At 35.8% G+C, this 16,168-nt stretch overlaps 1 protein-coding gene across 1 annotated transcript; it reads left to right on the top strand.

The window, feature by feature from the left end:
- The first annotated feature begins 3,366 nt into the window (after positions 1–3,366).
- On the top strand, positions 3,367–14,400 carry LOC132704983 (uncharacterized). Its single transcript, XM_060675351.1, has 3 exons — positions 3,367–3,425; positions 4,348–5,361; positions 11,808–14,400. Exons 2-3 carry the CDS (start codon positions 4,486–4,488, stop codon positions 12,093–12,095), a joined length of 1,164 nt encoding a protein of 387 aa, XP_060531334.1. The 5' UTR covers positions 3,367–3,425; positions 4,348–4,485; the 3' UTR covers positions 12,096–14,400.
- Positions 14,401–16,168: the final 1,768 nt, after the last annotated feature.

Raw genomic sequence — 16,168 nt, 5'->3', positions numbered from 1 at the left:
ATGGTGATGTTAATACACATACACGTAAGGCGATTAACGGTTTAATATTTACTTTGCGGCATCGCGAACGCTCTTTTTTTAATTAACCCGGCGACGCCGTATAATGTCGTTCCCGTGGCGTGAGAGAAATTTTTATTGTAATTATCAGTTTAGTCGGGAACATTCGGGACGTGGAGGAACTACGAATTGTATCATTTTGAACATTCTTCCACTATTTATTCATTTATTTACAGTGAAAACTTCCTACAGCGAAACTCTGTATTACGAACAAAATTTGTTGTAGTGTTAGGTCTTCATACAGTCCATACACTCTGTATAACGAATTTCTCACTCTTTATACCGAAAGAAAAAAGGGCACATCAGGTAACGAAGTAAGGAATGTAGGCCGACTTGTAATTAATAGAGTCTCTTACCTTCTTAGAATTCCTTACCCTAATAATCTAATTACCGAGAACCTGGTCGTCCTCGTAATAAGCAATTATGTGAATGTCTTCATCGGTATGTATAATAGCACACCATTGTTTCAATCAGTCCCAATTTGACTTAGTGAATACGGCGAGCATGGCGAGTCAGCGAAAAATTTTATCACTAGATGATAAAGTTGCTTTAATTCTTGAGATAGAACGGGGAGAAAAGAGAAGTGGCGTGGGACGTCGATACGGACTTACACCGTCGACTGTATTCACGATTTGGAAGTGAAATGAAAAACTCATTCAGGTTGAAGTGGTAGGTAGTTCTAGTAAAAAACTAAGAAAGTCAAAATTTGAAGATTTGGATCGGGCAAAGTTGCAGTGGTTCCAAAATATACCACTCTCTGGATCTATCGTAAAACTAAAAGCAGAAACGTTTGCTGAACAGCTTGGCATTATCGATTTCAAGGCTTCGGAAGGGTGATTGGGGAAGTTCAAACAGAAACATTGTATAAATTATGGACAGATAAGTGGAGAAGACGTGGACAAAACTACCAGAAAAGTACTGCTGACGAAACTGGTATTTTTTGCAAAATGACGCCAGATTAAACTCTTAAAATTCCAAGCGAAAGTGTGTGGGTGGAAAACTTTCTAAAGAACGTATAACAGTGTTAGTAGCTGCCAATATGAGTAGGAGAGAAAAAACAAAGCTAGTCGTGATTGGAACATTAACTAACCCACGATGTTGTAAGAACATCAAGCATTTGCCGGTCACTTACAAGGCAAACAAGTCTGCATAGATGTCATCGCAAATTTTTGAAGAGGAGATACGGGAATGGGATGCACAGTTAAAGGGGAGAAAAATATTACTTCTCTTAGGTGACTGCCCTGCACATCCCCATATTCCAAATCTACCGAATATTGAATTGGCACTTCTTCCAGCCAATACAACAAGTGTATTACAGCGGATGGACCAGAGCGTAGTAAAAAGTCTTAAGAGTCGATACAGGAAATGATAAATGGAAATGATCGAGTCCGAAGACAAATTTTCCATTATTATGCTAGGTGTAGTCAACTGTATTAGGAAAGCTTGGAAAGAGGTGACAACAGAAACAATTCAATACTCCTATCGTGATGCAGGACTTACTACTGAGACAGGACTTGGAAGATGATCAGCCACTAAGCGAGTGGATAAAGCAGTTTCAAACAACAATTACGTTTACTAGTGAGGAGTTGCAAGATTTTATGGTGATAAATTAGGATTTGCCTACAACAGCAGACTTGACAGAGGAAGCCATATTACAACAAGCAAAAAAGGGTGATGAAGAGCACCAAGAAGGAGAAGAAGCTGAAGAAGTTGATCTGGGACCACCACCATCCATTCAAAAAGCCGTATATTCAGTTAAGCTGCTTGAAAAATTTTTTATGTGTCATGGGAAGATGACCCTCTCGAAGAAATGATGAAAATACAAGCCAAAGTACGAGATGCGTATTGGCATACTAAAAAACTTCAAAAGAAAATGACCGATTATTTGAAACATTAAATGTAGTTCTTAAATATTTATATAAAATATTCCTAAGTAGATGTTAAAATATGTATATAAAATAATTAAATATTACGGAACACATATGCACACAGAGCTGAGCGGGGCGGAGCTAAATGAGCGGCATAAACACCGTCTTGGATGGCTGATTTCCATATTGGTGACAGGTAGAGACCTGAGTCACGGTTAAGATTATTAGGTTGCTCATATATTTCTATAGACTTCCGGATTTTCCGATGATAGAAGAATTGATTACATGCAAGAATTTTAGTTTTATCGAATAAAATTTTATGTCTGGTTTCGTGATTTATTATTGAAATAGAAACTAATAAAAACCTCTCATCCTTAGATATACTTATCAACAGAAAATCAGACCTCACGTTGGGTCATTGTGTTTACAGAAAACCTACGCACACAGACCGATACCTTAATGCATTGTCACATCACCATCCGGTCCAAAAATCATCGGTTATCAACTCTCTTGTTTTTAGAGCCCTAAAACTATCTCAGTCCTTGTTATTGAACCCAGAATTAAAACACCTTAACTCTGATTTTTCAAAGAAACTTCCACAGGCTACTGTAATGTTTTTTACAAAACTTCTGCGTCGGTTTTTGCTTAGTCGAAATAGCTGACGTTTCGCCAATCATCCTTTTGGCTTCTTCAGAGCTTGACTGGAAACCGACGCAGGAGGAATCCAGAAGTTTTGTAAACAGCACCTTAACTCTGCTTTTCTCTCTAATAATTTCCACATTAATTATATTAAACGTTACATCACAAAATACACTTCACTACAACCTTCCAATAGGAATCCCACACATGCGACTGTCGTCCTTCCTTATATTCAAAACATCACTGCCAACATATCAAAAGTTCTAAAGAAATATAACGTCAAAACTAGATTTACCGCTTGTCCCAAAATCTCTCAACATCTTCGGTCCGTCAAGGACAAAATTCCATTTGAGATGCCAGGAGTTTACAGCATTCCATGCATATGCGGCAAAGAATACATTGGAGAGACCGGTCGAAAAATATCAACTAAGCTCAAAGAACATGAAAGAGCCGCACGACTAAGACAAATAAACTCATCAGCAGTTGCCGAGCACAATCGCGAAACCGGACTTAAAATTTTATTCGATAACTAGGTTGCAATAAATCATTATTAAAAATGCAAAATTTGTCAATGTTGTTAAATTAAGAACATACTGAAACGTGTAAAAACAGTATTGCTTTCTAAAAATACTTTACCAAGAATTTTTTATAAATATCAGATATTTAAAAGAAAGTCTATTTTTATTGCAATCGTTTCAATAAAATAACGAAGTTTTCGTACTTTTTAAATGGCTTAGTAGGCCTTGAAAACAAATGCCGCTTTAAGTATTTGACAACTGTCAGTCCTATTAATTAGTTTAGACCTGTCCATGCAATGTAGAATGTTTGTGTTTTTCCTGCGATTTGACAAGAAGTGACGGGGTAAGTACCATTAATATTTAATTTTTCAAATTCAATAGAGTAAAACAATATGAAGGCCAACGAGTGCCAAGCAAAAATATTCATTTTTTATTAGGCAATTGTGTAAACTACTAAAAACCGTTAGCCAAAAATGTCGCATATAATCGTAAAACTTATGCCAGTTAAAAATGTCAACCTCTGAGTGATAAAAATATTAACAATTAATATGCTCTTAAAGTGGTTTATCGCATATATTGCTTGCGCAATGAGTCAATTATAATGCATTATTTTTATACATATTGTTTTCATTTTATACACACGTTTAAAGTCAAAATTGCAAGACTATATATCGAAAAAAAAAATTTTTCAATTTTGGAGTGTCTCTAGTAAGAAAAACCTTGTAGAAGAAATATTTAAAATGTATTATATGCCCATAACCGTCCACAAATTGCTGTACCATTCCACAGATATCATTAAACATTGTGTTGTGCCTAATGGGCAGTTCTCCGCAGTTCTTTGCCACGAATAAAGACTTGATGCAAATGTTATTAGTGTCCTCTGACCCCGTTATAGCCAGTTACCGACAAAAAACTGTAAGGCCAAAAAAAACACTATCACCTGATATATTGGCTGTACTTAAAAGCCCAGAGCTTCCATGCCTTACAAAAAATGACTATTTTTCGGAGACCTCCGAATATGACTTTGAGTGTATGTAAGTGAGTCTGACATGTCATGACAGCGAGAATGACTAAAATTATAATTTACCTAGTGGGTTTCAGGGTTAAAGAAAGTATGTTGAGTAGAAAACATCTCTGCCAAAATTTATAAGCCCTTTCTAAGGCTTTTTCTTATCCTTTAAGTTTTTTGACCTAATGTAGAAATTGGAACGTAACAACACAGACCGCCTGATGAGTGTGTTGTTAATCTCTAACAATTTTTTCAGACAATCGATCCCGGTAGCGACTACGCGAGCGTGACGAATTAATTCACTTCAGTTTGCCCGTAATTACGCAGATGTCGGGGCGATATCAACGCCGCTCGATTAAAAAACTTTCCGTCGTATGTCACACTCGCGAGCGTCATGGCGGACCAGCACCTCTCTTGGGCGATGACGACTCTCCTCTTCTTGTTACGCAGCAGACGCGCTACGAAATGCGTCGTAGCGGTCTACGTAGTCGCCATATTGACCGGTTACGGGTACTCGGCGTACGGCAAGCAGACGAAATTGTACGACCAAGTAAACCCGGTCGTCAGGGTGATCGACCACGCCGCTCACGTCATTCTCACGGTTTCCAACTTGACGGTTGCGCTGCAAGTTGCACGTTTTCGAAAGCTTTGCGACGTGCTGCGCAGCACCGTGATCGATGGGAAGCGACGATCGCGGCCCCGCGACAAGAGCCGATCGGTCGCCACTTTCGTAGCCGCATTCGACTGCTTCATTTTCGTCCTGTTGGTCGGTGACGTCGTGTTCCTGCTACGAGCTGTCGGTTTCGCCTTCCTGCGGTACTACATTGCCAGAGACGTGCAGTTTTACATGTTCCACGTGTCGCTGCTGTTGGTGATGGAGGTGGGCATCAAGATCGCGGCCAAATTTCGAGACCTCAACGCGTCGCTGACTCGAATAGAAGAGCGGTACTTCAGCGTCGACGCCGTCAGGGTCACCGATAGGGTTCTCCTATCTAGGGGCAAAAAAATGGTGTGCGTGTATGACCCGGACGCTTTTTTGTCGGGGTTGACGCGACTCGAGGCCCTCCACAATGAACTCTGCAACGTGGTCGACCAGTACAACGAGCGGTTCGGCATCGTGCTGCTGTTCGCTGTGATGTACATAGTCGCCAACATTTTGTGGGACGTTACCGTCATAATGGAGTATTTTATAAGGAACACCCGGATCGGAGGAACCTACATCGGTTACACGGTGTCCATAAACTATGGGGCTTGGATTGTGGCCTCCTTGGTAAGGTGGAGCAGGGTGGAAGTATCTTCTTCTTACTTTTTCGAAGAAACTTCCGCAGGATACCGTAATACTTTTGGCTAGTTTTGCTTAGTTCCCATTACAAAATACACTTCCTTCACATAATTTTATTCGATAATCCTAAAATTCTTGCATGTAATCAATTCTTCTACCAAGTAAAAATCCGAGAGTCTATAGAAATCTATAAGCAACCCAACAATATGAACAGCGACTCGGGTTTTTACCTGTCACCAATATGGGAATCATTTCATTTAGCTCCACCCCCTGCAAGCAATATATAAGGAGGTACAGAGTAAAATGCGAGCCAGGTTCAGTTAAGCTCTGAAGAAGCCAGCAGGATGATTATCGTTAGCAAGTTCGACTCAACAAAAATCGACGCAGGAGAATCCAGAAGTTTTGTAAAAAATATTCTATTCTTTTTTCATCATCTTCCCGTCATCATCATCATCCTCATCATTCATTCAGCGCTACAACAGTTTTTATTCCAAATAACTCTGTCCTCCATCAATTTACACTCAAAATTTCATATTCGCCTTAAATACAATAATTGAAGTTTGCCTTAAGTAGTCAACGGTATAGAAGAACGACAGGATACAAAGAAAAAGAAAAGAAAGTAGACAGGGGTACAGGAAAAGAGAAAAAGATGTTTCTTTATTTAAGCAAATTGCTACCAGTGAGACAGTAGCCTCTTCAAAACCAATATATCCTAAGGTACTATGTCAAAGGCTTTGGTGTAATTCAGCATAACTACACCCGTAGCACTGTTCTCATCTCTTGCTCTTGTGTTTCCTTATTTAAGCAAATTGCTTCGTATACCTGCCGATCGAAAGTGACACTATTAGTGTTAAGGTACCATGTCAAAGGGTTTGGTATAATCAAGCATAACTACAACCGTGGCACTGTTCTCATCCCTTGCTCTTTTGTTTGATTATTTAAGCAAACTGCTTCGTATACCTGCCGATCGGAAGTGACAATACCAGTGAGACGACAGCCTCCTCAAAACCAATATACCTTGAGGTACCATGTCAAGGGCTTTGGTGTAATCAAGCATAACTACAACCGCAACAGTGTTCTCGTCTCGTGCTTTTATTACGTCATTCATAATCATCTTCCAAATCCAGATTGTCTACAGGGGACAATCCGATTGATTGTTAGATATGAAAAAATTTGAAATTCCATTACTTTGTTTAGAACTTTTGAGAGAGCCGGTACCATATATTGGGGGATCCATTCAGTTGGATTTTTAGTTCAGTGGTCCAGAACCCTTTGTCTTAATATTTACAATAATATTGGAAACGGGTTCTTATCCAGAATGTACTGTTTAGGTACAACGTCATTTCCTATTATTTGTGTGAAATATTTGATCCACGCTCATTACATTGTCTGGGATATTTTGGAGTTTTTCCTTCAAAATATTTAGTTTTTTAAATTATTGCAATTGTTGCTTTAGAGATGGTTTCTTTCATGGCAACTGTGGTCAAGTTTCTAAGTTGTTTGTAATAATTCCAGTGTCTTAAATCTCTAGTGTAACGAAATCTATTCAATGCCTGGTTTCTTAATCTATTCATAAATTTGATATTTTCAATTATTCAGGAAGTATAAGGCTTATTAAAACTTGTTATCCTAACTGCAGCATGTTTAACAAAAACAGTTAAAATAGTATTAGTTATCAATTTATTCCAGGGAACATTTTCTAAATCTGCCTGGCAATCTACTACGTTTATTCGATTAAGTGATCCAAAAGTGCACTGGGTCATTTACGTTTTCTGAGCTAGAACAGATTAAATCGATCAGGGTGGAAGTAGTCTTAGACATTCTATTAAGAACAAGACTTGGTCTTGATTAAAAACATTCAATGTTATCAAGTGCAAGCCTAATTTTAATTTGAAAGCTACTAGGCTTGTGTAGTTGTAAACAACCCTAGCTTTGCTCTGTACACGTTCCGCGATTTCTGACTTTTGGAGTTCACTCCTCATTGTGTTCTTCAATTCTAGCTTTTAGAGGTCTTTTTGTTTCTCCACATTCACAGGGTATATTTGGTAGGTACCTTTGCTTGTTTGTGGTTATGTACTTATAATTATGCTCCATTGTGTTGTCCCAGGCTTGTATCGTCTTTCTATTCGACTGATCTTCACATGTGGGAGAGAATCTACCTCACATCGTTTTGCTCTTGCTTTTCAATTAAAATTTGATAATGTTTTTATCACTACATTTCTGAGTGTAACCGTAACGAACCAAATCTCTTTACTTCTACATCGAGTACTGCTTCGTCATATTGCGATTGCTCTTCTACAGAGTGTTTGGATGATTCCTAGTTTGTTTGCTTCAGAATGGTTAGAAATTTAAATACTGTTTGATATGTGTACAAAGGTGCTAATAGATCTATCATTTCTAAGTACAAGTAAGTACAAGGACATTTGGAAACGATAGGCAGTCGTTCCTCTCTTTCTCAGCTGTAACTGTGATGGAGGATCGCAACGAATTGAGATGAATTTGCAAGCTGTCTATGGGTTCCATTCCAGATTATGAAGATTTAACAATTGTCGCATCTATAGCTTGCATTTCATACGATTCAAGTATATATTTGTCATCATATCTCGCGTAAAACCAATCTTTTACTTGAACGTAAGAATTATGGAGACAGCACTTAAGAAGTTCCATCACTCACTCCAGCGAAGTCAATGTCAAACGATTCCTCCAAGGGCGTGTAAAAAGTTAACAAACTTGTCTTCTGTCGAACTGGTCTGACTGGTACATTGTCTTTGTGGGCCTACGAGTGGTCTTCTGGCTGTTGGAATCTCCTCCCACATCAGTTTTATGAGTCTTGCGTCGTACCCATCAATCTTTCCTAGGATGTTCCGTTGTAAGGGTATTAGTGGCACCAAAGTAAATGAAGCTCAGACGAAATTGTTGTCGTTCAAGGTTTTGTCCTAATCTACCCCTTCGTTCTGTTCTATTCAGAAAACCGATGATAAGTCTTTAAATTGTGGTTAGGCTCCTCTGAAGAACTATAAGAGAGGGAGACGATGCCATTGAGAAAAGTTATCCTCTTTGCTGTAAATAGTTTGTTTTTTATTCTTACAACGGAATCTCCGATGAAGTTGATATCATCTGCGTAAGCTAATATGTTCAATGCTTTACATCTTTTAAGCATTAAGTATAAATTTATAAAAGTGGTTTGGCTACAGCCTTGACCGTTTACCGTATCCCAACTTCCACATACATATCCTCTGTGAGACTTCTCTTTTGCAAAACTTCATCAATTCCTGCCTTCCAGCTTTTCCGGAGTCTGTCTCTTTGCCTTCTTTGTGGCGGCCTCCAGTTACAATTTTTTTGGGTATTCTGTTTTCGCTCATTCGACTCATATGTCCAAACCACATTAGTTGTTTTTCTTCAATAGTACCTTAGTCTCTTTACTACATTCGTTCTTGTTCAAAATTTCGTCATTTTTGATTTTGTCCATTAATGTGGTTTTACAGCACCTTCTCCATTCATTTCTGTAGAAGCCACCTTTTTTTTCATAGTCTTTGACATTTTCCAAACCTCTGACCCATACGTAATTGTAATTGCAAAAGTAATTAAACATTATTCTCTTAGTTTTTTGGTAAATTAGGTTATAACACTGGGTGTAATTGACGTATAACAATTTTTCCTTTATTAATTTTGTTTTGTACGTCCACTTCGTCTCTTCCGTCCGATGTTATAGTCACTCCTAAGTACTTATACTGGTTTGTATGTTTAATAGTTCCCACATCAGTGTGTAAATCTTGTCTGGGTTTTCTCCATATTTATTTCCAGGCCCCATTTCTCTTACCAGCTTTCTAAACATATAGTTTATATCGTCCTCATCTTCTGCTAAAATATTAGCAGAAGATGAGATGAGAGAGATGATGAGATGAGATTGCAGATGATCAAGTAATAACTTGACCATCTGCAAATAATAGACTATAGATGGATGGTGGATTTTACTTGATGAAAATCCATTTAGCAAAATAAGTAAGAAGTAAAAGTTCAGATTTTCAGGATATTATATACTTTCACATGACAATTGTTTCGAAAACACCGTGTCTTTATCAAATGTAATATTTACAAACTACCTGCTACTAGGTATACCGAAAAATGACATTAAAACATAAATGAATGTGGTGTAGAGAATTTAAGTTTAATAATGGAGAAGTATTTAAATCTAATTGATCGTTAAGGAATACATTTGAAAGTCTCATTTTGTTAATCTCCATGGCTTCCAATAAATTTAATTTTCTACTTTTTGTGACTGTATGTAAAATATCAAAAAAAATATCAAAAAAATGTGTTTTTCTGTGTTTAAGTGTGCAGCATAATTAGAATCTGGACTATTGTTTTTAAACGCTATTTTATGTTAGTTAATGCGTTTCTGTTTGTCCAATATAAATTTTAGGACAACATTCGCAATTCAAGCTGTAGACACCTGATTTTTGAGATTTTGGACATTTCGTTTTATTGTTTTTTAAAAATTTTCCTATTGTGTTCTTAGTTCTGAAAGCTATTTTTCCAATGTATCAAACATTATCCTACCGAGTTATATCAAAGACAAGTCAATGAAGTAATTACTAATTCCACACTATTTAGTGACAAAGATAAGTATTTTTTAATAATTATGAATCCACAATCGCCGAAATTATATTCTTTAGTTAAATTACATAAACAAGATAAGCCCATTAGACCCGTCTTGTCTTATGTAACAGCTCCAGCAGTTAAGCTCTCAGCAAAATTAGTAAATATTTTAAAGTTCCACACAGATTTTAAATCAAAATTTGCAATAAAAAATTCTTTTGAATTAATCAACAAAATTAAAGATATCAAAATCCCTTCTAACGCAACACTATTGTCTTTTGATGTACAAAACTCATTTCCCGGTATTCCACCTATGGATGTGATAGATTTAGTAGATTTCACCTTTTGAACGCACAGACAATTGATTCTTTTTTAAATTACATTAACTCATTACATAATCTTATAAAATTCACCATCGAGATTGAACAGGATTAATTTTTTAGACTTAATTATTACGAAAACGCAAAACAAATTAGATTTTTCCATTTACCATAAACCTTCACACACGGACACAGTCATACATAACAGCTTAAATCACCCTTATACACACAAAATAGCTGCATTTCACTCTTTTATACACAGACTTAATACGCCACTCTCAACAGAAAATTACAACAAACATTAAACATCAAACAAATTGCACTGAACATTATCGATAAAATTATAAATAAAAAACAAATCCACACAACAGTAAACTCTATTTATCCGAAACCTAATACAGAACACGAACAATTTAAAACAATTACATACATAGGAGAACCCAGTGAAAAAGTTTCAAAACATTTGTCAAAATGTGGTTTAAAAATAGCTTTCAGAACTAACAACACAATAGGAAACGAAATGTCCAAAATCTCAAAAATCAGGTGTCTACAGGTTGAATTGCGGATGTTGTCGTAAAATTTATATTGGACAAACAGGTAGATTCTTCAAAAAACGCATTAACGAACATAAAAGAGCATTTAAAAACAATAGTCTAGATTATAATTATGCTACACACTTAAACACAGAAAACACAATTTTGGCGACAATTTTGATATACAGCCACAAGAAGTAGAAAATTAAATTTACAAAATGAGACATTCAAATGTATAGCTTAACGATCAATTAGATTTAAATACCTCTCCATTATTAAACTAAAATTCTCACAACTTTAATTAAGGGTTTATGGTCATTTTTCGGTATATCTAGTAGCAGGTAGTTTGTAAATATTACATTTGATAAAGGTGTTGTCGAAACAATTGTCATGTGAAAATATATAATATCGTGAAAATCTGGACTTTTCAATTCAGTAATGATGAACAGTGGGTCCATCTACAGTTTATTATTTGCAGATGATCAAGTAATATTAGCAGACGATGAGAACGTTATAACTGTATGTTTAGAAAGCTTGTAAAAGAATGCAAGAAATGGGGCCTGGAAATAAATATGGAGAAAACTCAGACAAGATTTACACACTGATGTGGGAACTATAAAAATCAGTATAAGTGCTTAGGGGTGGCTATAACATCGGACGGAAGAAACGAATTGGACGTACAGAACAAAATTAATAAAGGAAAAATTGTTATATGTCAATGACACTCAGTGTAATGACCTAATTTCCCAAAAAAACCAAAGTTTTAATGTCATTTTTCGGTATATATAGTAGCAGGTAGTTTGTAAATATTACATTTGATAAAGACAAGGTGTTGTCGAAACAATTGTCTTGTGAATATATATATATAATTTCGTGAAAATCTGTTCTTTTATTTTGAAAAATCAAAATGATTAAATTCAAAAATTTCTTATGGATTCGGTGGCACACAACATCGATTTTTACATGGTATCGTTACTTTTAGGGGCAAACCATATTGATGGCCCACGTGGGACACCTTCTGAGGACTGAAAACCAAAAGACCGTCGTTTATTGTTACAGCTTTTTAAACAAGTTACCGATAGATACCAACGAAGGGATCATCACGATGGTTAGGAGCAAACTGCTCTTGTTGGCCGAACAAGTGAGGAGGAGACATCCCTTAATTAAAGCCGGAGGATTTATCCCTGTAGATTTGGGCATCCTTAACGTGGTAGTGTCGAACGTCGCCACCAATACGATCGTCGCAGTACAATTTTTATTTAAACTGTAAATCCGCACCCACTTCGCTAGTAGGGCATTTCTGTCATCCAAAAATCACTAAAAATCACTACGGAACAGTGAATAGTAGCTTTCGTTAGCAGAAATTGCAACTAACTTACGCGATGCACCAACCTTTGCAGAAATATATTAAGGTAATGATATACAGTGACGCATTACATATTGGAATTTTACTGACGACAGTTGTGCAAATCGTTTACTCTTTTTAAAGCCAACATTGTATTATTTTTTTGTTACCTATTTTTTATGCATTGTAAACGTTTATACGGGTTTTCAAATTTTTGATTTTTAGACTAAACTAATGAATATTGTTCACAGTTTAACCTTTGATTACGGAGATTCAACTTTAAAGTTAGTGGAGCATTTAGTAAGTCATTTGCAATCTCAATGACTCGATATTTTGATCGAAATTATTTCCTCTTTCTCTAGAACTCTGACGATGCTGATGAAATTGATAACAATAAATACCCGCTATTCACTGAGCTCCATTATGTTTTATTGCTCAATTTACGTTTCCATCAAGGGCTACCTTTTATATTTCTGGATTTGTAATAAAAAACTATAAGCTACCAACAAATACAACTTTATTGGTTCTCAAAATATTCACCCTGCTGATCAATACATTCTTGCATTCGATAAAACCAATCATCAAAGCACTTTTTCCACATCGAGTCGGGCACCTCCAAAACATGCTTTTTAAACGCACCAATCGCTTCTTCTGGTATCAAAAATCTTAGCCCACGAAATTTGTTCTTAATGTATAGCAATAAAAAGAAGTCATTAGGTGCTTAATCAGGACTACATGGTGGATGGCTCATCAAATCAACGTGTTTAATGCTCAAAAAGCTCTTTGTTTGCACTGATCGGTGAGAGCTAGCATTGTCGTCTTCGGCCGTTAGTTTTTCCAATTTCTTCGAAGACTTTCGGCATACAAATGGTTATGTACCATTAAGAATTGGTTGTTCTACTTTTTACAAAAAAATCGTTGCAACCCGGCCAGTTTTCCTGAAAAAACAAGCTACCATTTGTTTCGAGATGCTTCGCACACGAACAACTTTTGTGGACTTCCATGATTCATCACCTGTTACGATATCATAAACGTGTTTGGAAGCACCGTGATCGTATGTTTTTAGCAGTTCCTTCGACCAATCAACACGAGCCTTTTTTTGAGCTGATGTCAAATTGTGTGGAATCCAACGCGAACAATTTTTTTTGCTGCAAAATGTTCATGCAAAATTGTATGTATGCTGGTCCCACTAATATCCAAAGATACCTCAATCTCATGGTAAGTCACACGACGATCCTGCAAAATCAGTTTCCGCACTGCATGAAGGTTTTCTGGGACAACCGTTTTGGGAATTCATCCTTAAAAAAACTACGACGCCGACTGAAGTCCGAAAACCAGCGATAAATAGTAAGTCCTAGATGGTGCTTTAACTCCAAAAGTCGAATTAAGTTCATCGATGCATTGTTGTTGAGTTAGTCCATGTCTACAGTTGTAAAAAATTATTGCACGAAAATGCTCTAGATTATGTTCCATTATTAACGGTCACATTTTTTTTATTTATCACAAAAAGCACCAACACTCCTTCGCCAAAATCTAACTGAGTAAACCTAACCTCAAAATGTCAAACTTCCCTATAAAAACGTTAGTCGCCAGATGGCAGGGCTAGTTTTAAAAAATCCCGAAATATAAAAGACAGCCCTCGTATTAGATTTACCTATAGCAGTTTGTTGAATGCGTATGCTTCTTTCTCATCTATCATCGTTTAATAAAAAATCATCTTTAAAGATTTTTATTTCAATTTGGTCAATATTTTACTAAACCATTCAATTTTTTGTTACTATAACTTACGTCGTAGATAACAATAAAATTAGGACATGTTACAAAAACAATTTTGAGCTGTAACGTTTAGGTTAAATACCCTGCATCGCACTAATGAGCAAAATTTTACCAAAGCATATTTGGTTCTGTGTCAATTTAGGATTGCTTGAGGAGGAGGATTGTACTGAGAGTTTCATGCTGCTGGCAGAGACATTTCGTTCGTACCTGTTTGTTATCAGTGTTTGTTATATGTGTTATTGCTTGTATTGTTAAGTTTGAATCTTATTGACAAAAGTGAACCTTACGGATGTAACGAAACCGAAAAAGACAAGGATAACGGGCTGATAATAACTAATCATAATCGATATTTACAATTTTACTGCGCACTGGACACCGACGAAAGCTTTTAATCCTTATTAAGACACGCATATGGAAATAAGTATTAATTGCTCCAATTTTTCGTTATCGCGTTAATTCTAGCTGATTAACGGAACGCTAGTGGATAATTAATTATGTAAAACGAGATATACACATGTCGCTCACGTGTCATTAATTTTATTTGTCGTATATTCTAGCAAGCGGCATTTTCAGCATTAATATTCATTGGATACCTGGTGTGTCATGCCTTGGTGATGAGATGATTGGAACTTGCCAGTTAACGCTATTTTGCGCATTTGTTAAAGCATTATTAATATCAAATATACGTTATTAAAATGTTGCTTTTTTTACTTAGAAATAATCATCGGTAATCGTATCCTCCATCTTGAACAACACTAGAATGCAACTTTTGATGTTTCGGGAACAGCTTGAGCTTTAGAGAAAAAACAATTTCGAGAAGGTGTATTTGGTTTAGTATCATTATTTCCACCAGTTTAATCTACCTGCAAATTGTGATGTATTTAACTAGTAATAGTAGCAGGTCAACAGGAGGGTATTTCGATCTATAATCGATTTGGAAGTATGGTTCCGAAAGTCTATATAAGTAAGCGTACGGAAATAAATGCGGAATATTTTATCGAAGCTTTCGCGTTTTAAACATGAAAAAGGAAACTGAAAATAGTTTGGTCAAACTGAGGAAATACAAATGGGTGTAATTATTTATAGAGATACGGTTCATCTAATAAACACACATTGACATTAATTTGTCTCGGAATTTTGGATGTTTCTAATTATTCTCAAGCCTTGCTGGTAAGAAGTTACTTGCAGTTTATACACTCGACGATTAAAATGAGTGTTATAATAATGCATTAATTATTTTATTATTAAGTTCTCCCTGTTTTTGCGTTACTAAACGAATATCTCGAAACCAGTTTTGTTTAATCGAAATAAACGTAATACCGTGTCGCCTTAATGATCGATATTTGCTAATCCATATTGTATGAATATCAAATTTTCATTACTAAAATGTTGTATGTGTATGCCCAAGTCAAATGTTGAATAAAAGTTTGTTACATAACATCAATAAATCAATTAGGAACAATCAGGATAAGGCGAGCGGTTTGAAATTTTGAAATTGGGACCAGTTTCAGTTAGTTTTTGTTAGTGTAAAAAAGTAAATATGTCCAAAACGATGTGCTTCATCGAAATAAATGTGGTATAACTATTTCACATAGAAAAATAACACGAATAGGATCAAAAATCCTTTAAATATTTTACAGTGCTTAACTTCGTTGATTTTTTTTTCTATCTGTGCTAGTTATCTCTAGAAAGTACCACGTATGAGCTCTTAATATTAATAGGAAGATTATCCTCATCATAGTTTTGCATTTTCGATTCAGTCTGATATGTAAATATTCATGTCTTGTCACCAATAGATTCGATACATTGAACCATTTTAAAAATATGAAAGGTCAAAATTGATAGAATTTAAAGAAAAATAATTTTTTGTTCTAAATTTTCTTATTGACTGAAAAATAATTATCGTGAAATGTTTTCAATTATTCTTATAAGTGATTTAAATCTCCTACGAAATTAAGAAAGGTTGAGTCGCGCGTTTCGCAGTACTAAATTAATGAGAACAGTTCTTTCCAACGATGAAAGTTAATAAATCAAAACCTCGTACAAGGTTAACTGACTGATAAGTGTCCCTAAATGAAGCTCAAGTGTCTCATCGGCTTCAGTGTCTTTATTTAACTTTAGTAGTTTTCCAAAATTTAATTATAGTGTTGCATCAATTTTTTCCGTTTAATTATTAATTAATAATTAATAATAAGTACGAAGCGTTACTAACAAGAAAGTGA

Source organism: Cylas formicarius, unplaced genomic scaffold (assembly GCF_029955315.1).
Source record: "Cylas formicarius isolate icCylForm1 unplaced genomic scaffold, icCylForm1.1 PGA_scaffold_7__23_contigs__length_41026272, whole genome shotgun sequence".
NCBI classification, from domain to species: Eukaryota; Metazoa; Arthropoda; class Insecta; order Coleoptera; family Brentidae; genus Cylas; species Cylas formicarius.
This window is presented reverse-complemented; position numbering and strand designations above follow the sequence as displayed.